The sequence below is a fragment of the Rhineura floridana genome, chromosome 10 (genome assembly GCF_030035675.1).
Source record: "Rhineura floridana isolate rRhiFlo1 chromosome 10, rRhiFlo1.hap2, whole genome shotgun sequence".
Lineage (NCBI taxonomy): Eukaryota > Metazoa > Chordata > Lepidosauria > Squamata > Rhineuridae > Rhineura > Rhineura floridana.
Window position 1 is genome coordinate 24,069,562 of NC_084489.1, and position 24,352 is coordinate 24,093,913.

The 24,352-nt window shown below is 42.0% G+C and overlaps 1 protein-coding gene across 4 annotated transcripts in view; it reads left to right on the forward strand.

Moving 5' to 3' along the window:
* Nucleotides 1–212: 212 nt before the first annotated feature.
* Nucleotides 213–24,352, forward strand: part of CAPN7 (calpain 7) — a 38,598-nt gene continuing 14,458 nt past the window's right edge. The window contains exons 1-9 of one of the 4 annotated variants that reach the window (XM_061586399.1): nucleotides 213–289; nucleotides 8,669–8,777; nucleotides 10,774–10,925; nucleotides 13,178–13,245; nucleotides 14,335–14,529; nucleotides 16,308–16,394; nucleotides 19,291–19,417; nucleotides 21,047–21,132; nucleotides 24,157–24,250. In XM_061586399.1, coding sequence (XP_061442383.1) covers nucleotides 8,699–8,777; nucleotides 10,774–10,925; nucleotides 13,178–13,245; nucleotides 14,335–14,529; nucleotides 16,308–16,394; nucleotides 19,291–19,417; nucleotides 21,047–21,132; nucleotides 24,157–24,250 — 888 coding nt within the window. In that variant the 5' untranslated portion in view covers nucleotides 213–289; nucleotides 8,669–8,698. Of the gene's footprint in view, nucleotides 290–326; nucleotides 634–7,600; nucleotides 7,685–8,668; nucleotides 8,778–10,773; nucleotides 10,968–13,177; nucleotides 13,246–14,334; nucleotides 14,530–16,307; nucleotides 16,395–19,290; nucleotides 19,418–21,046; nucleotides 21,133–24,156; nucleotides 24,251–24,352 lie in introns of those variants that run through there. The other 3 variants (XM_061586397.1, XM_061586398.1, XM_061586400.1) reach the window with 3 other exon arrangements.

The following is a 24,352-nucleotide window of genomic DNA, read 5'->3' on the forward strand; positions in this document are numbered from 1 at the left end:
ACGGTCACCATAGAGATAGAAAAGGTATAGAGCCAACACTGCACCCATAGTTTACCATTATTTGCAGTTCCGTTTTTTAAAAAAATCTGTCTTCTTCGTACCACCCTTTTGATTTTTTCACAACGCTCTTGGGGGCACGCCCCCAGGTTGGGAATCACTGCTCTACCCTAAGGTCATGGCCTTCAGGATTTTTTTCTCTCCCGCTGTCCCCATGGGCAACTTTCACTTCCCTTTCCAGATAACTCAATCTATCGCTCGATATGGAACATGTCTATGTCCCAGCCTGTAGGTAAGTGGTCCTCTAACGCGCAGGCGCAATACGTTGTAAACATTTCCAAGAGAAAACAGAGCAGGTGGTTCCAGGAAGTCCTTTTTCGAGGAGGAGGCGAGGCTATAGGGGGAGAGTCAGGGGTTGCCGTGACGTCAGGGAAAAGGAAGAGAATACCGAAAGTAATTGGCTTTTGGCGCTGCTGCAGAAGCGAGGTGTTATCTGGGCCCGGGGAGAGCGAAGTTGGGCGACTGTCTCTGGCCATGGACGCCGCAACGCTGGAGCAGGACGCGGTGAAGTTCGCACAGCTGGCGGTCCAGCGGGACCAGGGGGGTAGATATCGTGAAGCAGCATTCTATTACAAGGTATGGGACGGGGAGCTGCCCCAGCCATCGCGGGGCTGGGTAGCGGGAGAGCGATCTTTTCCGCCTTTTAGTATTCTTTCCCTCCCAGAGGGCTGCTCGTTCGAGTACGAATCAACTTTAAAGCGTGAACGTTAAAATTGGCAAAGACTTTGTGGACCCTTGAAAGACTGGGCAGTTTTCTTAGGGCAAACGCTTTCTTGGAATGCTGTCCACTTCATTAGATGCAAGTTGTCTAGTCCATGGAAGTTAATGCCATAATATAATTTGTTAGTCTCTATAGTGCCGCAAGACTCCGTTGATTTTGCTACCCCACTGGAAAATGTGTGATTTAGTGACAGAGGCATACTGACAGCAAGTGAGGGGAGGAGGGAGAAATGAATGGGCAACTTGTGTTTTTTATTATTTTATTTATTTATTGCACCTGTATACCGCCCCATAGCCGAAGCTCTCTGGGCGGTTTACAGCAATCAAAAACATTAAAACAAATATACAATTTAAAACACGTATTTTAAAAACAATTTAAAACACAATTTTAAAATTTAAAACAATATAAAAACAATTTAAAACACATGCTAAAATGCCTGGGCGAAGAGAAAAGTCTTGACCTGGAACCGAAAAGATAACAGTGTTGGCGCCAGGTGCACCTCATCAGGGAGATCATCCCATAATTTGGGGGCCACCACTGAGAAGGCCCTCTCCCTTGTTGCCACCCTCCGAGCTTCCCTTGGAGTAGGCACCCGGAGGAGGGCCTTTGATCTTGAACGTAGTGTACAGGTGGGTTCGTATTGGGAGAGGCGTTCCATCAGGTATTGTGGTCCCAAGCCGTGTAAGGCAAAACCAGCACCTTGAATTGAGCTCGGAAACATACAGGCAGCCAATGCAAGTGGGCCAGAATTGGTTTTATATGTTCAGACCGTCTGGTCCCTGTTACCAATCCGGCTGCTGCATTTTGCACAAGCTGCAGTTTCCGAACCGTCTTCAAAGGCAGCCCCAGGTTGAGTGCAAGAGACTCGCCAGAGTTGGAGCCTGTGACTCTTGACTGGAGCTGGCTTTTCGTGGCAAAGGATATTATAGCATCATTAACAGGATTTTTTTGTGTGGATATTGCAGTTTTAAGTGGATTTGATGCATCCCATGTGTTCATATCTTTTGTGTCGTCCACATCACATCCCAGTGACAGCCTGTACTTTCCTAGCCCACCCCCATTTAGTTTGGATTTTCCTGGTTGCGGATAATGAAGTAAGGAGGAAAAATCCAACATATAATTGCACGTTCCACAATTGTGGACGTACTGAAATTCATTGTTTGAGCAGAGTTTTTTTTAACATGTGATGTTTTGCTGGGTGCCATCTATCTCTGCACTCCCAGCTTACATTGCCGAGGCACTCCTCAGGCTGCTGGTGGGTTTGGGCATGAAATGTATTTTTTTTACTTACTGTTTTGGAGCACCAGTGGAATGATCAATAACTTGTTTTCTGTCTTCTCCCTCTCTCATATATATATACACACCCTACACTTATATCTTATGTCTCAAAATCTTATGTCTCAAAAAAAAAAAACCACCCAGACACATAGGTTATTAAACAAATGCCTCCATGCATGCCCACAACAGACTGCAGGTTTTAGAACTCAGGAAAGGTAGGGAAATACTAATTGAGGGAGAGGGACAGCAACAAACAGTGGGAATACATCCCATCAAGCACTGTGTGGATGGGAAACATTAAAGAGTTCAGTTGAAACTGCTTGTGTGTGGACAAATGTGCACAAAAGCTTATATGGGAAAATTGGATCTGTGCAGCCCACATGTGCATTAGCACTCTGGTGTCCACACAGCCGGTATCTTGCATTTTTTCAGCCTGTTCTCGGCATCAATGCCTGTTTACAACTCACCACTTTTTCTGGCATTTTCAAACTCTCTTCCTCATCTGCCTTTTCCGTCCCCTTTCCTTCCACGTATTTTCTTCTTAGCTTGACAGCCTGTGTGTAGGGGTTGTCTTTCTGTCTCTGTCTTTAAGATGCAATCTGCTTTGTGAAACATGTTTTGTCTGAAAAGAGAGATGCAATTATAATAAGTAATGTACAGTTTCTGTGCATAAGGTCTGATCAACATGTGGTATTGGGAGGGTTATTGCCACGATATGGATTCTCCTCTCGGCATGTTCATTATACCCATTTTAAAGATGTATGCCTAGAATGTGTGTGTGCATATATGAGAGAGGGAGAAGACAGAAAAACAAACTATTGATCACATTCCACAGGTGCTCCAAAATCTTTCCTGCCATACCTCAGGATGATGGTTTTGATCTTGAAGGCCCTGAATAGCCTTAGAGTAGAGAACACATCCTTCCTTACGTATGCCACTGATACCAAAGTCCAACCAAGAATGAATCCTAAAAAGTGCCATCTGTGTATTATGTGTGAATGGCAGGGGCATGGGTCTTTACTGACTGCTTCTTACTAAAGTGGGGGTGGGAATCTCAGGTCTGGGGGCCAAATGTAGCTCTCCAGGCCTCTCTACTAGCTCTTGAGACTCTCTTTAAGCCACATAACCTCCCCAGGGCACACCCTTCATTGGTTCTGCTCCACACCATCGTCATGTGCCTTTGCCTGGCGAGAATGTGCCCTTAAACTATAATAATGCTTCTTGCTTGGCTGGATGGAGGGATATGTGTGGTGGAAACCTATTTAGCCAGAATGTAGTCAACTGTACAAAGGTAAGAGGTACACCCACTGCAGTGTCCACTTTTGCCCCAGATCCACCCAGCACTACTATGTGGCTCCCTAAGAGCTTCTCGGCGTGTGAAGAAGATTCCCCACCTCTGAACTAAAGATATACTTTCCCATTGGAGCTCAGCATTGTAAAACCTACTTGCGTTGGATTACCCAAAGTTACATAGGCAGGGTCAGCACTACATGTCAGTCTATCCAACCGCACGTCTTTGTAGATGGTGGCCGTTTATTATCTACTTGCAAAAGAACACGGCTGCAATCCTTTGCATGTTTACCTGGAGTAAGCCTCATTGAAAGAGGAAGGAACTGAACTTGAGTGAACATGCATAGGTTGTGCTATAAATCAGATTAGCATATACACAGAAGTTGGAATTTATCATGAAATGCCCTGGAGAGCAGTTAGAACAACCATAAATTTGGGGAAATGAAAAGACTAAATGAAGTCTGTGTAATGAAAGAAGAGAGGAGAAGGAATGGGAGACAGCTTAGAATGTTTTATTTTCAAATAATGTGGTTAATCCAGAGTATAATAAAGAGAACCTCTGCTTACGTATAATGCTTTACAAAGGGTGTATTGTTTCTTTAAAAACACATGTAGTTTTCAAAATAAACTTTAGTCCTCCTGTCCATGCGTAACTATGTCACGGTGCAATCCTCTCTGCTTACTGTGAAGTAATTCCCACTCTCCTTATTGGGAATTATTCCCAGGAGAATTTGCATAAGATAGCAGGCTGTTGCCTAAATGGAAGTGTAGATCACTGGTTAGTGCCAGTATAGAGTGTCGGACTATTACGGAGAAGATCCAGGTTCAGATCTCCAGTCAGCCAAGTTGTTTATTGGCCTTGAAACCAAGAAATCTTGGTCAAAGATAAAAAGAACCAACATTTTTTAAACACCCTTGCTCTGTCATGTTTAACTTGCCATTAGCACATATCTATTTACAGGCCTGCAATAAAGATAAAACTATTGTAAACATTTTAGTATTTTTCCCTGTTACCTAGTTGATGTAGTAGTACACAAGCTGAGTTTAGAAAAGTGGACACATTTACATTCAGAGAGCTATTATGTTTCCCGTATAATATCTGGGGGATCTGCCTGAGTTTTGCTGAGAGACAGGCCAGAGCAACATCCTTAGACAATTTTGTCAAAAGTATGCTTTTTTAATCATGAGTTTAAAAATATAATTTGCTTTGATTATATTTAGGCTGCAGATATCAAATGCCGTGAGTATTTTGAAAATGTGGTTTGACTTACCATCAAGAAGATACAAATGGTGTGGTTGTAATTCTAAAAACTAACTTCAGGTCTGCATGACTGTACCTTTCTGGTAGTGTACAGTCATTTCATAACCAATGAACTTCCACCTTTTCCCATGTGCCTAGAACTTTCCTGATTCACTTCGATTATAAGTTAATTGCTTCCAGTCAATAAAAAAGACAGAAAAGCTTACCATTGTTTGCAAAGTGTGGATACTCTGGCTGGGTAGGAAGTGACGGTCTGTCTATTTTGGCTGCTCTCCAAGGTTTCAGATAGAGGGATTTCCCAGTCCTTCTGCTTGAGATGCTGGGGATTGAATCTGGGACCTTTGCTTCACCACTGAACTGTAGGCCCTTCTCCAGCTTCAAAAGATATATTCATTAACATTGGATCAGTGGTTCTCAAAAAAAATTCCCACGGACCAATTGAAAATTCATTAGGGTCTTGGACTACTTAATTATTTCTCTGCCTCTGTTAGCAGTTGTAATGTGTTGCGCTAGATGTTGTCCGATTTTTAATTGCATTTTTATTACTTCATTTATTTCTTATGTATTGTATTACAAATTTGAATTCCAAGGAATTCAAATTGTAATACAATATAAGAAAAAAGCAATAAAACAAATTAAAAATCAATATGAATATTTAATATGATGGATGGGCTGTCTCCTGTCTTCAACCACAAATTCACCAACTTACTGCGGACCATGTGAACGAAGCTTGTGACTGCTGGTGGTCCACAGACCACAGTTTGGGAACTCCTGCATTAAATGGTACTGGTCAAGATATTAGCATGAGTAACCCTGGTGACAAGGCCACAATATCATCTAGTGAAAGGGTCTCTTGTGTTAACTGAATGAAACTTGCATTGCTGTTAAATATACGTAGAAATGTTGTTTGTGTCCAGTGATTTCCATTTTTGGAGGGAATCTTGTAGGAAAGAACACTTATAGCAAGTCTGTGTGTATGTTTGGTAGCCTGTAAGTATGGAGTGATTCCATCACTTCTATGAAGTCACATATTGTGCTGGGGAAAACTTTGGAGGATCCTATGGTCATAAAGCGCCTGAAAGAATGCCTTCTCCTGTATATACTTGTCCCAGATTTACTGTGGAGGCACTCTTGACTGTACCATTTTTAGCTGAGGCCTAGTCCATGGCAACACGCAGCAGAGCCTTCTCAGTGGTGACATCCCAGTTTCAGAAACTCCCTTCCCTCTGTGACATAGCTGGTGCATGATCTTTTATAGTTTTAGATGCCCACAGAAGGCCTGTTTATTCACTCAGGCTTTTAGTGGGGTCTGATGCCAGTACTGATCATTTTTATTTGGTTGGTTGTGCCTTACCTGCCCTGTTCATAGTAATTATACAGCCACAAGAATGGCTGTATACTATAGCCAGTGTTGATTTTTCACATTCCACAATGTTAAATTGAAAATACCCCATACCATTCTGAAGCTTTCCATAAGCTCATTTTGAAACAAAAGCATACAAAACTTATAGTCCTGAACTCAGAAATGCTTGCATAACAACCCTCTAAATGTTCATGGTGACACACAAAATAGTCAGAGAGAATCAAGAGTTTAAAGTGTAAAAAGAGAGAAAAAACCCAGACCCCTTTTGGACATTTTTCTGTCAGAGTTCTCATAATTTGTTGAAATTAATAAAAAATCAGCTGTGTACACAGACTACCTGTAATCCTATTACTGACCTTGCCCCATATTCCGACCTTCATCTTCTGCAGTATAAACGTTTAAAAAATCTCTGGCTGGTTTTTAATTAATTTAAGACATTTTACATTGAACTCAATGATAACGTCCGGCATGCTCAGTAAGAACCAACTGTCAGAGTTCTAAAAGCCAGACTCACAGCTGCTGGACTTGCGTAATCAGGGGGCCACACCCACACCAGACCTTTATTTCACTTGAGACAGTTATGGCTTCCCCTAAAGAATCATGGGAAGTGTAGATTGTGAAGGGTGCTGAGAGGAGACTGCTATTCCCCTGACAGAGCTCCAGTGACCAGACTGGTTTAACAGTCAGCCGCTCTGATTGAAGCTCTGTGAGGGGAACAGGGCATCTCCTAGCAACTCTCAGCACCCTTCACTAACTACACTTCCCAGGATTCTTTGGAAGAAGCCATGATTGTCTAAAGTAAAATAAAGGTCTGGTGTGGATGCGGCCAGGGACAGCTTTGGTTTCAATTTGGTTGGGAGGCTACATGTGCCTGCTGGAGAATAAAAAGGTGGGGGAAACACTGAAAAGCAATGATACTGTTCACAATATTTTTCTTTTGGAAAGGAAAGGTTCTTCCCCTCTGCCCTGTACCCACCCAATCTCCTCCCTCTCCTCCTTCCTTCCCTGCCCCTCCCCCAGGTCAGTTTCATCTATCCTAAACATGATTGCGCAGAAATAAATCCCATTGAACTCAAAAACTATGCAAATTATCAAACCCACTCTCCTCTTTCCTATCCCATCCCTCTTACCCCTTCCCTCCCACTTCCTTTGCCCCTCCCTCCCCATCCCCTTCCAATCCCATCCTTCCCCCTCCCGCTTCTCCTCCTCCTCCCCATGGTCAGTTTTACCTATCTTAAGCATGATTGCACGGGAGTAAATCCCACTGAACTCAATAAACATGCAAGTTATCAAACCTGCCCTCCCCTCCTCCTTCCTCCAATCCCCTCCCTTTTGCCCCTTCCCTCTCCTTCCTAGAGATGTGAAGGCCTGGAAAAAACCCAGTTTTTCCCCATTTTTTTTGAAGCCTTTTTGTTTTTTTCCTGAAAATTGGAAAAATTGAAAAAAATGAAGAAAAAATGGATTATGGAATGTTTTATTTTAGCATGATGAATAAAATGTTTCATTGAACCTTGGTCCTCCCCTTTTTCTCAGTTCATTTTATGGGAACAGATGCTTTATGTCTTCTTGACATTGTGGAGGACTAGCAGAGACATAAATAATTTTCTTTGTTATTAATGTTGTTGGCGAGACGTTGGCTGTAGAAGTGCCTAGAAAGGTTCCTGCCTTTCTGCTGCTTAGTGAGGAAATGGCTTTTGCGATTTGGTAACTTAAGGTAAGTTTCTATTTGCCTGTCCTTGGTGATGTCGAAATGTGCATTATTGAAGAAATTGGTCAAAACTGCTAGATGCCATTTAAGTCTAAGCCAAAGGGTGGATATCGGCCATTATTGTTTCTATGTCACAGCAGCCCTTGGTACAAAATTAAATTTGGTTTTTGTTTAGCAAGGTCGGGTCTAATTAAAACTGCTTGATACCTTTAGCACTTCGTCATAAAACTGTTACAAACTCCAGGGTTTGGGTTGTCAACATGATGTCCAGCTATTTTTGCTCTCCCCACATCTTCAACCTTTAAAAAAAGAGAGAGAGAGAGAACATGGAAGTTTGCTCACTGTTTTGTGACATTTAGTTTGAACCATCTGCACCTATTCCCCAGAACTACACTTATTCTCCAGAGCAACAATTCCCAGAGTTCCCTGGGAAGAGGGATTGATTGTTAAACCATTCTGAGAACTGTAGCTCAGTGAGGGGAATAGGGGTCTCCAGACAACTCTTAACACCCTTAAACTACAGTTCCCAGGATTCTTTGGGGGAACCCATGACTGTTTAAAGTAGTATCTTGCTTTAAATGTATAGAGCAGATAATAAAGATGTTATCTTACTGCAGCTAATGGATATTGCGTTCTTCATAAGGATTGTACGTTGCTGTTTTTAGGAGCTAGCATTAGATTCACAAATGTGGATTTTTTTCTACAGGTTTTTGAGGTGAATGGACAGGAAAGCATCTCTGCAAATGAGGTTATGCTCGACCCTGGCATTTGAAACCTGAGAGAGAGATTTTTAGGATCCATCCTGTTCTCTTGATTGTAATTTGTTTTAACTGAAATTTAATATTGTATTTTTAAGTTGTTGTAACCTGCCCTGAGACCTTATGGTGAGGGGCAGCTAAGGAATCTAATAAATAATAATATATTCAAGGAAGATAAAAAAATTAAAGCAACCAGAAGGCTTAACACTTAGGTTACATTTTCCCTTCCCAGGAAGCTGCACAAGCTTTGATTTATGCTGCAATGGCAGGATCAACCTTGGAAAGTATTCCAGAGAAAATAAGTGAATATTTGGAAAGAGTTCAAGCCCTATACTCAGCAGGTTAGTAAGAAAAACAACACCCCCCACACTTTTCTATCTTCATTAGGGAATCAACCAGGTGCATTGTATAACACAGGTTATAGCTAATGTGATGTTGTGGTTAGGGTTTTGGACTATAACCTGAGGGGGTAGGGTTCAGATTCCCACTCGGCCATGAAGCTCACCTTGTGCCAGTCACCACATCTTATCCCAACCTACCTCATAGGCTTGTTGTGAGGATGATATGGAGACTGGGGGAGAGCCATGTATGCCTCCTGAGCTCCTTGGAGGAAAGGTGGGATATAAATGCAATAGTAAATAAACTGTGGTCCTCAAGAGATAGTCTGTGGAAAGGTTGTAGAATACTTAAGAATATCTGCCTTTGACCCTGCACTTGATTTCTTTTTTTTACTTTGGACAGCTTTGCTCACAAAAGCAGACCCCTTCCTCATTAGAAATGGTTATTAAAATACGAATTGTGTACATGTGTAGATTTGTAAAAACTAAGTGGTCTGCTGAGAGCCATTGCAATTTTCAGGTTTTATAGCATCTCTCCCACAGTCCCAAACTCATTTTCTTCATCAAAGGAATTAAAATGCTGCATGAAGCCTGCATACTGTGAAAAGCCCATGCACTCAATTGCCATCCTTGAAATCTACAATATTACATGTTGTCTGGAGGTATAGGACTTTTGTAATGTGTGAAGTGCCCTTTAAAGTAAAAATAAGCTGCTGGGGGGTGTTTTTTAAGAGGCAAAATTGTATTAGACACCCTTAAGCTAAACAGGTTACTCCTTTACAAGTTTCTTGCCTTGCATTTTCAATGGATGATTCTTGAACCAATCCCAGCTTCTCAGAGCCACTTACAACTTCCATTGAATTCGGTGCAAGTTGTTCGTCTTTGTACAGGGTTTTATTTTATTTTTATTTTATTTATTGTATGTATTAGCCACCCAATAACTAACATTCTCCAGGCAATGTACAGTATATAACAAGCACGATAAAACTACAAAGTCCAAGGGTAGAGACACACTTACTGCTGGGCTGGTTCCAGTGCATCTCCACCTCTGTCTTCTTAAAAGGGGCAGACAGCGCTAATCAAACTCTGCCTCTTTTTACTCTGAAACCTAGTCAGATCAGCTCCAGTGCATTTTTTAAAATTCTGCTTCAGACAGATTTCACAGCTGATTGGTAGATCAACCCATTGCCCCTCCAGGTGTGACTAATGGAAGCGCTTTGCTGCAGGCTCAGGCAAAGACAGTGATTGGCCCTACGTTTTGCTGTGGGCAGTCCTGAAGGATCTGAAGTAAGCAATGGGGAAGGGAGGTGTGTCCACCTGGGGACAGAGTCGCTTCAAAACACAGCCAAAAAACCCCATTCTTGCTGCTTTTGAAGCGACTAGTGTGCCCACAGCCTAAAATGCAGCATTAAAATAATCAATATAAAACAGAGAAAAGTTAACGCCATGCCAACAGCATGTAGCCACTGCCTAAAACGGGGATGGAGAACATGTGATTTTCCTGATGTTGTTGGATTTCTGTCCGCTCCAGCCAGCATGGTCAATGGTCAGGACATATAGAGGACCACAGGTTCTCCATCCCTGGCCTAAAAGCATTCCAAGGATAAAACAGGGCTAATCATTGTTTACATAAAAGTAATAGCAACTCATTTTCAGATCTAAGGCTAGGATTGTTGATCACTATCATTATTTTCAGAGTGGAGAATAGGGCTGCAGTTCACTGGTAGAGCCTCTGCTTTGCATGTAAAAAGCCCCAGGTTCAATCCCTGCAACTCCAGGTAGGACTGGGAACGTCCCCTGACTGAAATCCTGGAGAGCTGCTGCCAGTCGTTGTGGATAGCACTGAGCTAGGTGGACCAATCGTCTGACACAGGATAGGCAGCTTCCTATATTCAGATGGAAGTAACATGGTGCATGGCTATCTGCACATTAATAGCAATAATCAAGAGTCATGTCAGTAGCTCAACAGGGGAAGCTCATGATTTTCTTCCTAATCCAGTGCAAAAAGTTGACCCCTTGAAGTCAAAGCAGCAGTTGGACTTGGAGCGTGCCCGCTTCCTGGTTACCCAGGCTTTTGATGAAGATGAGAAAGGCAACAGGGAGGAAGCCATAGAGCTGTACACAGAAGCCGTGGAACTCTGTTTGAAAACAGTATGTTAAGCTACCAACTTAACTTGGTGGAATTATGTCATGGTAAGAAATTCTTCCATTTCTGCAAATGACTGGCATGCAAAGGGTGTGCGCACATCAGTTTTTAAGAATTATTGTTTTGGATCCTTGACGATGCCATTTTTGGTTAGATGTAACATGAAAAGAAGCCTGTGAAAGGGAATGTAAGAAAGCACTGGTCTTCTTTCTGAGTAACTATTTTGCATTTTGCTTCCAACCAGTGTGTTTCAGGTTGGTTTACGTTAAGGGTTGGAAACCGTTCCCCCACTGCTTTCAGTGGCAAATGTGATGTGGATGCACACCCTTTGACACTGACTTAAAAAGTGGTACCTGTATTTCTTTGGAGGGTTTTGGGATTTTTTTTTGCTTGCCTTTCTTTTGGAAAGCTGCATTGAATGGGCATATGCTATGTCCCTCCCTCAGGTTTGTTTGTATATGTATCGTACTGAATACTTTCTGGAGCATTTTCAATTACTGCATGAATTTTCACATGTGAACATATTTCTTGCAGTAAATCCTTCTGAAATAGAAACAGGTGGCAGAGGATTGTGGGGAATCTCTGCCAATGCTATTCCTGATTTATGGAAATAAGTACTACCGGTTGGATCAAAGTTACATTACTTGCACTTAAGTCCCATTGAAATCAGTGGGTTTTAAGCCATGATTAGCTTATTCCATTGATTTCAGTGGGACCCAAGCTCAACTAAGTTACAGTGCAATTCTGTACATGTCTATTCAAAAGTAAGCCCTATTGAATTCAGTGAGGCTTACTCCCGGGTATACAGGATTGCAGCCTCAGTCTGGATCCATCCCTCATTGATGAGCGTTGCTGGTACCACTTTTTTACACAAATAAGGCCAGTAGACAAAACTCATTTTAGGAAGATCTCACCATTATGATGTAACTCCACCAAGTATGATTACCACTTCTCTTTTCTAGAAATAAGAGTACAGGCATACCCCGCTTTAACATACGCAATGGGACCGGAGCGTGTATGTAAAGTGAAAATGTACTTAAAGTGAAGCAATTATCTATGCATGTACTGTACTGCAATCGCCACTAGATGGCACCGGCGTCATGCCATTAAGTGTCTGTTATTGCGAAGCACGCATACGTTAAGCGGGGTATGGTGGAGTATGGAGCATATATGTTATAGCGAGGCGACTTTAAGTGAAGTGACTATAAGCGGGGTATGCCTGTATTTTGGAAGGGTAACTTGGGAAATACCTTGATACACAAGAGTTGCATCTTTCATAAAGCTTTAGTTTATGTATTTCCTTGAATTGGCTGAAACTCTTCTCTCTTTGTAAGTCTGCTTTGTTTACTGGCTTGAAAAACTGTGATATATGTAGATTTGAACATTTTAGATTCCCCTGCATATGTGCAACAATATTATGATACATGGGGGGAAAAAATACACACACGCACCCCCTAATATGTACTAGGGATGGGTGAGAATTTCTATTCAGTTTGCATTTCAAGCAGAATTTATCAAATTTGCAGTTTCCGAAATAATATGAGAACTGAAACACAGCCATCCTTCAAAATTCGCATTTATCATAATTTTGGGATGCAGTTCACCAACTAAACAATATTTGTACAAATGCATATATTAAGGGAAAGTGTGCATAAAAATGAATATATGAGTGAAAAGACCACGCAAAAAGGCATGATGTGATGAGAAATGGCTTGCAAAAATGTGTACTTTTGTGAAAACTGCCTACAAAAATGTGTTTATTTGGAGAAATTTACACTAAAATGGTGGAGAACTTTCATGAGGATTTTTTAAGAAAAGATTTGCAGATTGCTGCAGAAATGTGATCTGAATTTAACATTAGAAAAGTGAGAAACTGAGAGGACTGAAATTGACAGATCTTTCCATCCCTAATATATACCAATCTGTGGTTTAGCCTTGATCTGCATAGGGCAGAGCTGGGGAAACTTTGGCCCTCCAGATGTTGCTGGACTCCAGTTCCCATTAGACCCAGCCAGCACGGCCAATGGTCAGGGATGGTGGGAGTTGTAGTCCAACAACATCTGGAGGGCCAAAGGCTCCCCAGCCCAGGTATAGGGGCTTTAAAACAGTTTTCTGCATGCTTATCTTAACCTGCATGAGGAATCACGCATGAAAATGGGCCCTGTAATTATCCTTTCCGTCCCAGTAGCTGTACACACACACACACACACACACACACACACACACACACACATTTGAACTTTTTTTAATATTCAAGGCCAATGAAACTTCGGACACAGCTCTCCAAGAAAAACTGAAGCAGCTGGCTCGGCAGGCACTGGACAGGTAAGTTTCTCAGTGTTTTGTACAAGCACATTGTAAAAAGGTTCCAATCTGTAATTATTTCCCTGTTGCATTTTTTAAAAAATGTTTTGTTGCCTGTCTGGCAGCTTTTGAAATAATGGGAAGCCCTGCCAGAGAAAAAGCTTGTAACTTTATCCAGACTGCCACTGCATTCTACCCCCTGAAATGCTCATTGCCCACAGATCCAGTTCCAAAGGGTGGGTGGTGCCACACTAAAGGCTCAGCTGTGACATCATGCAGAATGGTCCTCTGGATAGAATGGTATCCTCAGGATGCCTTCTCCTGCATAATGCAGTGATCGGTTGGGTACGTAGGGGATGAGGCTTGTAAATAGTTACTCACCTTGGTCGCCTGTGGTGAATCGGAACTGCTTCCAGGCAACTATGCAGTAAAATTTTACAAAAATTGATTCTTTTTTTTAGTTTAGACTGTACATGCCTTGCATAGATCATTGTGAATGTGGACTTACTTGCAAAGGTGACACAAGTCTGGAGGCATTGCACTAGCTGTGGTATAAGAGCTTGCGTATTTGAATAGCAAGGGTGACTGATTAAATGGGGGAAAGCCTGAAGCATATTCTAATTATCTCTGTATTTAGAATCTTGGAATAGCAGTTTGCAGTGGAATTTCTGGCTGCACAGGAATCTTTAGCAAGGCAATGCAACAAGAAGCTCGCTAAAGAAATTGTCATGTAACAGCTGCTAGTATCCACACAATCTTTAGATTTCATTCTTGCTGAAGAAACAGTCTCACACAGTTTATATACAAGATAACATGTACAGTTCTTGCTGTACAGAGAACTTTAGACCATATTCTGTTCTTGCAGAGGAAACTAAGGTTTTATGGACACTTCACATGTATGTTATACAGAGTAGCATAAGAGAGCAGCCACTCCTGCTGTGTTTTTTTATTAATAATATGTTTTGTATACACACAATGACATTTGCATTTTTATATAATAACCAATGACAAAAATAATGATATGTAATGCATGGTCAATATATAATTATGGCATACTGTATATCAATAGAACTAAAACTGGTTGCATGTAAAATGTAAACTCTGTTTCAGAGCTGAGGCACTGAAAGACTCAAAGCCATCTCAGAAAGACAAGCCTGTTCCAGTGAAACCAAATCAGCCTGTGAGGACTTTCTTTCCACTGGGACCGGATTTTTCCTTGAATGATAAGCCACAGACTGTCAGAGCTGTGCATGCCAGTGAACCTCAAGGCCAGCGATACACCGTAGAGGAGATTCAGGTCCTCAGGTAAGGAAATGCAATTCCAAGTGTCAGTACATGCTAGTTGAAAATGGCTTGCCTCTTTTTGGCTGTAGTCCAATAAGAGTATATTGTTAAGAGCTTGGAAAAGTTACTTTTTTGAACTACAACTCCCACCAACCCAATCCAGTGGCCATGCTGCCTGGGGCTGATGGGAGTTGTAGTTCAAAAAAGTAACTTTTCCAAGCTCTGCATCTTAACCCGGGAGTAAGCTCCATTGTTAACACAGTGGGGATTTCTTCTGAGTTAGCGTGCGTAGGATGATTAAAAGTACTGAATGATAGACTCGTGATTATTTGCCAGCCCCAGACCACAACAAATGTCACATGGCTCTTAAAAGCCAGCATGTGCTCTTAATGTTAATCGAGCATTTATCCCAACCATCAGGCAACACGTATCCTAATCGAATTTTCCCCTCATAATGCAAATGTAGAAAATAAGTAAATAAATAAATAAAAACTGCTAATAGTGTGATACGCAGTTGATAAATACAGCCATATCTGGAGACGGGAAAACGCTGGTGCTACAGGGGAAATAGTTTTACCACCCTTGGTTACCACCACCACCTGCCGCCTTTTTCAAACAAGCAAATGAAAGTTGGACTTGGTACAGCTTTGGCAGAAGATTGGGAAGACGCCAGTAGCAACTGCCTGCCTGGAAGGCTGGTTCCAAAGAGATGAAGCCACTGAGTGGTCTGGGGAAGCAGTGTCTGTTTAAAAATTCTGTATCACCAGACCAGGGGTGGGTCACATCTCTAGGCTTTTCTGTCTCATCCCTGCTACTCCCCTCAGGCTACAGCCTCAGCAGTCCTACTTCTTCTCCCCCTGGAATGTGTATAATTGAACTCTGATAATGCCTCTGGATTGCCTGGATGGAGGATAGAAAGTGGGGGGGGTTGTAGAAACTAGCCTAATGTACAAAGTTAAAATTTGCATTCATTGCTCCACCCACTTTTCCCTCTGGCTCTGACTGCCTCTGGAATGTGGCCCCCAGGAGGTTGCCTAGGGGCAATGCAGCCCTCAGTCTGAAAAAGTTTTCCCACTTTCGTGCTAGCCAATTCCACATTCAAATAAAAGCAACACGTAATTTCAAAATCTGATGGGAGTTTTGTTGCCTAATCATTAGATGCCATGGCAGCAATATATTGTGATAGGACATATAATACCGCAGCAGTGTTATCATGAGCCAAGTGATTCCCTCCAACGTAGGAGAGATGCACTTTGACTTTAGACAAGCAATGAGCAGTGCATTCTTAACTGTTCTGTCTTATTTCTCATTTTTTTCTGCACCAGAAAGAGTTTGCTAGGTACAGCAGAGCCGGGAGAGGGAGGGGGAGCAACATGGAGGTTGGCATGATGCCAGTGCACTGGTAGGAGTGCCAGATTGGCTCTCCCGGTCTGTTTGCACCGCACCAACCTTCCTGCTGCTCCCCCCCAATACACAACAGCAGCCCACTTGCCAGGAAGCTAGCATAGCAGTTCCCGCCTGCCTGCAGACTGCTTCTGTTGTGAACCCTTGATGGCTACGATGTTTAGGAAAAAGGTCCCGGGTTATGGTCTGAAGGCACATAAGGCCAGCTCCCTGCTGAAGCTAAGCAGGGTCAGGTCTGGATGGGAGACCGCGTGGGAACCATATGTAAGCCGCCTTGGGTTTCAGTCATGTCAAGCTGGTTTACTTCAACTGTACGTCTAGAAACTGACATGGTAGGAAACAAATGGATTTTGAATAGTGTTGTGCGTCTGACATCTTGGATCATGTTTTCACAGGAAGACATCAAAGATAAATGGCGTTGAATATGTCCCTTTCATGAGTGTTGACCTGAGAGAACGTTTTGCTTTTCCGGTACCTTTCTCGTAAGTGAATATAAGCTATCTAGCGATGTACTTTCTGAAATGCTTTCTCATTTCTTACTGTTCTTAAGAATTTTCTGTCAAGCAAATAATGATCATATGGTCCCTTTAATGCTAGAACGCTATGAAAGGTAAAATCCATTGATACCTGCTTATGGTAGTTGAATTCATTCAGATTTTAGAAGCACTGTAAAAATAGTCTGAAATCTGAAGTACCAACATTAAACTTGTGATCACTGCTACTATTGTAAAAAATGCTTACAGTGCCATGTATCAATGGCACCACTTCAGATGAAGCCAATCTGTAATGTTTGTGCCGGCAAATGTTGGAGGGGACCACAACATAGTGGACACCTATTTGTAAACTTTAGAAAATGGAAATCTTTAATAGTTTAAATAGACTAAATACAATGAATGAATGGGCCTCTTGATCCCTGGCTGATCAATGCAATGAAAGCTGGAAGGAAATTTCCTTTTTAACTTGTCATTCATTCATTGGCGATCACTCGTGGCCGAGTAAGATTGTCTTCCAAGATAAGGTATTTAACAGTGGGTCCATAAGTGACTGTGGAGGCCAGTTCTGGATCCACACAGCCTCCCACAGTGAGGACATACGTTTCCAGATGGAAGATGGTCGCGATGAGGATTTGTTTGACGTGCCTTCCGTTTAGCTTGTTTGTCCCATTCGCCCTGTATTCGTGCTTCTTCAAAGTCCACAGCACCTTTGATAATAGCCGACCTCCATTTGGGACGTTCATGGGCCAAGACTTCCCAGTTGTCAATGTTCAAGTTACATTTTTTTAGATTTGCTTTAAGAACATATTTAAACCTCTTTTGCTGTCTACCGATGTTCCATTTTCCATCCTTAAGTTGGGAGAAGTAGCTGCTTTGGAAGACGGTGATTAGGCACTCGAACAACATGGCCGGTCCAGTGAAGTTGATGTTGAAGGATCATTGTTTCAACACTGGTAGTCTTTGCTTCTTCCAAAACGCTAACATTAGTCCGTCTGTCTTCCCAAGTAATTTGCACAATTTTCCAGAGGCAGCGTTGGTGGAATTTTTCAAGAAGTTGGGAGTGACGTTTATAATGGTCCATGTTTCACAGGCATACAGTAAGGTCGGTAGTACAATGGCTTTGTAAATAAGCATTTTGGTCTCCCTGCGAATGTCCCAATCCTCGAACACTCTACACTTCATTTGGGAGAATGCGGCACTCGCAGAGCTCAGACAATGTTGAATTTCAGCATCGATGTCAGCTTTTAAAGAGAGATGGCTGCCAAGATAGGAGAAGTGATCAACGTTCTCCAGTGTTGCACCATTAAGCTGGATTGATGGTGCTACAGAGGGACTAGTTTGCACCTGTTGATGAAGCACTTTGGTTTTTTTAATATTAAGTGAGTGCCCAAGCTGTCCATATGCTTCTGCGAAGACATTTAGGATAGTTTGAAGTTCTTTCTCTGAATGTGCAGAGACTACATTGTCATCGGCATATTGAAGTTCCACGACAGAGGTTGACATTACCTTACTTTTTGCTTTCAGCCCACTGAGATTAAAAAGCTTTCCATCTGTTTGATATATGATTTCCACACCAGTAGGAAGTTTCCCCTCAATAAGGTGTAGAATCATAGCAATGAAGATAGCAAATAAGGTAGGAGCAATGACACATCCCTGTTTTACGCCTGATCCCACTCTGAATGGATCGCTCTGAAAGCCATTATTGTCCAAAATTGTTGCTGTCATGTTGTCATGAAGGAGTCGCAAAATATTCACTTCAGGGTTCTGCTCATTCCTACTATAAGTATCTCCCAAAGTGCCCTCTGTTTCACACTTGTTTTAGGACCATGGAATCATGAGCAAGTTAATTGGGCAACTTTTCCAGAGCCTTTTTTTCAAAGTGAATATAAGTTGTCTGACTTATGTGGTCTCTGAAATGCTTTCTGCATCTCTTGAGATTCCCTTATGCTGCTTGAAGTCACTCATGGGCCCTACTTCTAAGGGGGCCTGAGAGATGTTCAGATTTAAATAATGGGTGGGAAGGGAAATACATGCACATTTCAGTTTATAAGTCAACCTCAAAAAGTAATTGCTGAATAATATTTATTTCATTAATTATAGGGCCACCTTACAGAATTAACCCTCCCAAGGGAGCTCACAACATATTAAAAGATAAAATTTCATGATCACATAATATAACCCATACAACAGCAGTTAAATAATACTGGCAGGATACTTAAAGAAAAACAGCAAAGAATAAAAAAATTAAAAGCAGATAGTAAAGCCACTCTTGCCCTTAGGAGAGAGAGCTCCTTTGTATTGTGGCTTTCTGGACCCCAAGAAGGATAGATATAGAATGTGTGAGGAACCCAGGAGATAAACCCAAGTTATAGATCTATAGCCAGGATCTTTTTATCGTATGGACAATTGGTTTGGTTGTTGGTAAGGAGGTGTAAGTAGCCTGCAAGGGTCGATATTGGAGCAGTCAGGGTATAGTTTAGTGTAGGAGTTCAGACATGGCTGATCAAGAACTGGAGGCTGCAGTGCCAGGAACAAGGAAGCAAGATAAGATACCATCTTACCAGGAGGTCCATTTGGCACAACACAGAAAACAGACTTTTAGTGTGGCGGCACCTACCCTGTGGAACCCTTAAATATTAGACAGGCGCCATCTCTGTTCTCTTTTCGGTGCCTATTGAAGACCTTCCTCTTTCAACAAGTCTTTTAAGTTGAGACTTTATCCCAGTCTGCGTCTGTGTTGGAATTGCTTGTTAAGATGTTAAGATGTTTTTAAACCTTCTGCTTGCCCTGATTAAATGATGTGTGACAAAAAGATTTTACCAGTCCATGGATACTTTACAAAGAGTTCTTGTGTCTGCATGGGGGGACCTTGTTTTGATTTCAGAGATAAATGTGGCAAGCTGCCGTTGTCTCCCAAGCAAACGGCAATGTTTTCTCGATGGGTGCGGCCAGATGAGATAACTAACAATCCCACCATGATCTACACAGTGTCAAGCTTCAGCATAAAACAGGTAAGGAGGATCTTTCCAATCTGACCCTCCACCTTTCTTCTGTAGTAGAAAGTAGAAAGACACTAAATTAACATTCTCCTCAAAATCCATGAGTGCTGCTGCTTCCTTTGTGTGTATTGCCACCCTGGGCTCCTGTTGGGAGGAAGGGCGGGATATAAATAAATAAAAAGATTGTTTTCATTATTTTGAGGGCCTACAGTTTGGTTTGAAACCTCTTTGTTCAGAAGTAAGTCCTAGGGTGTTGCTTCCTGGTGCTTACAGTTTTGCATTAATACTAAATATTAACTGTGACCCAGTAGCTGTCCTCGGAAAAATGAAGGAAGGTAGCAGGTGCTGACATTTTCACTATCTGAAAAGAAGGCCGCTCTCACCTTTTCCTGCCCTTTCTTGCCCCTTCCCCATCCTTCTTTTAGGAGCAATAACAAGCTGATCCTGTTCTGAATCTGTCGCACCCAGAATATATTAATTATGTTTAAGAACATAAGAAGAGCCTGCTGGATCAGGCCAGTGGCCCATCTAGTCCAGCATCCTGTTCTCACAGTGGCCAACCAGGTGCCTGGGGGAAGCCCGCAAGCAGGACCCGAGTGCAAGAACACTCTCCCCTCCTGAGGCTTCCAGCAACTGGTTTTCAGAAGCATGCTGCCTCTGACTAGGGTGGCAGAGCACAGCCATCACGGCTAGTAGCCATTGATAGCCCTGTCCTCCATGAATTTGTCTAATCTTCTTTTAAAGCCATCCAAGCTGGTGGCCATTACTGCATCTTGTGGGAGCAAATTCCATAGTTTAACTATGCGCTGAGTAAAGAAGTACTTCCTTTTGTCTGTCCTGAATCTTCCAACATTCAGCTTCTTTGAATGTCCACGAGTTCTAGTATTATGAGAGAGGGAGAAGAACTTTTCTCTATCCACTTTCTCAATGCCATGCATAATTTTGTACACTTCTATCATGTCTCCTCTGACCCGCCTTTAAGAGCCCTAATTGAGGAATCAAAATTGCTATTTCATTTGCAGCCTCTAATGCAGGTTTATGAGACCTGTGGCCCTCCTAGTGTTATTGGACTGTAACTCCCATCAGCTTCAGCCAGCATAGCCAGTGGTCAGGAATGATGGGAACTGGAGTTCCAACAACATTTGGCAGCAAGTTATATTTAACAATACATGGGAATGATGGATGATTTAGAGGAAGATAAAATCTGTCTCATCCATTTAAGTGAATGGAGAATATTTTCATTAATGACTTTGGATCTAGCAGAGAATCTAGAAGTTTGCATACTTTGTGGCTAAGAACTGACATATCAGAGATGGCAAACCTGTGGCCCTACATTTGTTGCTGGTCCTCCAGTTCCCATCATCCCTGCCCATTGGCCATGTTGATAGGAGTTGGAGTCCACAACGTCTAGAGGGCCACAGCATCCCCATCCCTAGGTACCCTAGGGTACTTTTCAGATGTGGTTATCTGACTTTTGAGGAAACATTTACAATTTCAAGCATATTTGCCTTGAATTGGATCACAGTCCTTTTCACGTATTTCCTGTCAGTTGAGGGAACTAAGTTATTGTTTGCTTTTTCTGAATCCTCTCTACATTGACCTGCTTGTCAGTGATACTCCTTAGCTCTTTTTGTTCCCCAGACAATTGTGTCCGATTGCTCCTTCGTAGCTTCGCTAGCTATCAGTGCGGCATATGAAAGGCGATACAACAAGAAGCTGATTACTAGGTATGCTCTATTCTGTCAAATGATCTGCAAGTTTGTTTCCAATTTTTAAAAATTGTGTTGGAAAGAACTCACAGCTGCGGTGTTCTGTGATGGTTTTAACTTGCTCTAAAAACCTACAGCCAAAGTTCTGGCTAGGAACTTCAAATCAGTATGTGACATTCAACACCACATTTCCGGCCCGTGATCTCCAGCTTCCAAGCAGTCTTATCCATTCACTCACTTCCTGCCCTTCATGGAAGGCCTCTTCTCTCTCTATGGTGTATTTGAATTAATATGACTGATTTTGTCTGTTTCTCTATTACTGCATCCTCTGCCCCTGTTTTGCTCAGGCCTCTGTCATCTTTAATCAATAAACTTACAGAGTCACTCTGAATCACAAATCCTCATTTATCACATCACGAGATGCATCTCTATATATTTCCCCATTGTGTTCTTTCTCAAGGCTATTTATAACATGTAGTTCACGATTCTTTTTCTCCTAATGGGGACAGAGTTCCCAGTCCTTCTGGAATTAACAAATATCTGCCGGACAACCATTCCTCAGAGGTTTCTTTTTTAAAAAAGTTTCATCTGGAAATGGTATTTGTAAAATTATATGGGAGATGGGACCAGCACTTAGATGACTAAGAGGGACAGTTAATAGAGATTTACTGTAAGAACATAAGAACATAAGAAGAGCCTGCTGGATCAGGCCAGTGGCCCATCTAGTCCAGCATCCTGTTCTCACAGTGGCCAACCAGGTGCCTGGGGGAAGCCCGCAAGCAGGACCCGAGTGCAAGAACACTCTCCCCTCCTGAGGCTTCCGGCAACTGGTTTTCAGAAGCATGATGCCTCTGACTAGGGTGGCAGAGCACAGCCATCATGGCTAGTAGCCATTGATAGCCCTGTCCTCCATGAATTTGTCTAATCTTCTTTTAAAGCCATCCAAGCTGGTGGCCATTACTGCATCTTGTGGGAGCAAATTCCATAGTTTAACTATGCGCTGAGTAAAGAAGTACTTCCTTTTGTCTGTCCTGAATCTTCCAACATTCAGCTTCTTTGAATGTCCACGAGTTCTAGTATTATGAGAGAGGGAGAAGAACTTTTCTCTATCCACTTTCTCAATGCCATGCATCATTTTATACACTTCTATCATGTCTCCTCTGACCCGCCTTTTCTCTAAACTAAAAAGCCCCAAATGCTGCAACCTTTCCTCGTAAGGGAGTCACTCCATCCCCTTGATCATTCTGGTTGCCCTCTTCTGAACCTTTTCCAACTCTATAATATCCTTTTTGAGATGAGGCGACCAGAACTGTACACAGTATTCCAAATGCAGCCGCACCATAGATTTATACAACAGCATTATGATATCGGCTGTTTTATTTTCAATACCTTTCCTAATTATTGCTAGCATGGAATTTGCCTTTTTCATCGCACACTGGGTCGACATTTTCATCGTGCTGTCCACTATAACCCCGAGGTTTCTCTCCTGGTCGGTCACCGCCAGTTCAGACCCCATGAGCGTATATGTGAAATTAAGATTTTTTGCTCCAATATGCATAATTTTACACTTGTTTATATTGAATTGCATTTGCCATTTTTCCGCCCATTCACTCAGTTTGGAGAGGTCTTTTTGGAGCTCTTCGCAATCCCTTTTTGTTTTAACAACCCTGAACAATTTAGTGTCGTCAGCAAACTTGGCCACTTCACTGTATAGAAGAAAGTAGGCTATTTCATTAAGGATACCTGAATATGGAACTTTTACCTGTTGAACTGAGTCCACTACTCAGTCTTTGTCAGCTTGGTGCCCTTTGGTTATTCAGAACCACAACTCCCATCAGCTGTGCTGGCTAGAACTGACGGGAGTCATAGCCCAAAATATCTGAAGGGCACCAGATTGACGAAGGCTCTCCTACATCCTTGCCATCTTTTGTCATTGTTCTCTGGGGCTCCTGCTTTGCCATTAGAAAGTTTATGATTATTCAGTAACATACGAGCTGTTGACAAAATGGCTAGTGATAGCTCTCAGACAAGTGACAATTGGGTCTCTTTTCTATGTAATACATCTCATCTAAAAATGAGTCCTCATTGTAAAGCACTTAACTCGTATAAGCTGTAATCCTGTGTGCTCTTACCTGGGCTTAAGTATTATTGAACATATTGGGACTTAGTTCCAAGTAAACATGCATTGGAATGCACTTTTACATATGCAAGAGAGTGTATGTGTCAAAATGTACTGGGATGGATCTGACAGTGCACTAGCAGAAGATATTCTAGTAGTGATGCTCTTCTGTGGACTACTGTGTAAGACCTAGTGACAGACGTTGTGTGACCTTATGCAACAGACAGTGCAATGCCTTTTATTAAACAGAATCACATTTTTCAATTTCAGCTGTCTACTCACATAAGAGTTTTGCACTAACTTAGAAAAAAAAGCCTTTTGCTCATGGAAGGCCACCCTTGGATTCAACCCATTGTTTGGAGCTAGACTTTTCTCAAGCTCTAGTTGTATTCTTAAATCTGAATTGAGGTGTAAAGAAGTGCTCTGAGGACCTTTGTTTCCTCTCTTCTTTGATGGAATGGGAGGTATAAGGCTGTAATTTGAATTCTTTGCATTTCCATTATTTATTTAACCATATAAATTTCAGAATCTTGGTTATATTACCACAATAAGCTGTTGTCATTTTTAGTTCATGAGTTGTTTGGTGCTGCCATCATATAGCATGGAAAATGAAAATGAAATTGTCCCACAAAAAATTGAACTACAACAATAATTTGTGTTTGCCCTAGTTTTGTTGGCTTTTAAAATACTCATCTCCAATGTGGCTGCTGGTGTTCTTCACCCTCTGGCACTTTCAGTTCTCTGTGTAATCAGGAACGTTCCCCATCGCATGAGTTTATCCCCAAATAGCTACAATACCATTCTTTCCTATGCTCTGAGTTGACAACACTAGATTGAAATAGACTTGGTGTTGTCCACAACAGGCATGCAGAATATATTCTGATCTTTTTGTCCCTATCTCTTTTTTTTTCCTTTCGAAACAGCATCATTTATCCACAGAATAAGAAAGGACAGCCAGAATATAATCCATGTGGAAAATACATGGTTAAGTTGCACATCAATGGCGTCCCTCGGAAGGTAAGGTATTGATCGCTTATCAGCTGTGCTGAAAGGTGCGCCATCACATTGCATAGCTGTGTTAAATGTTACAATTTTGTGTAATCATCTTCTTACACTGGT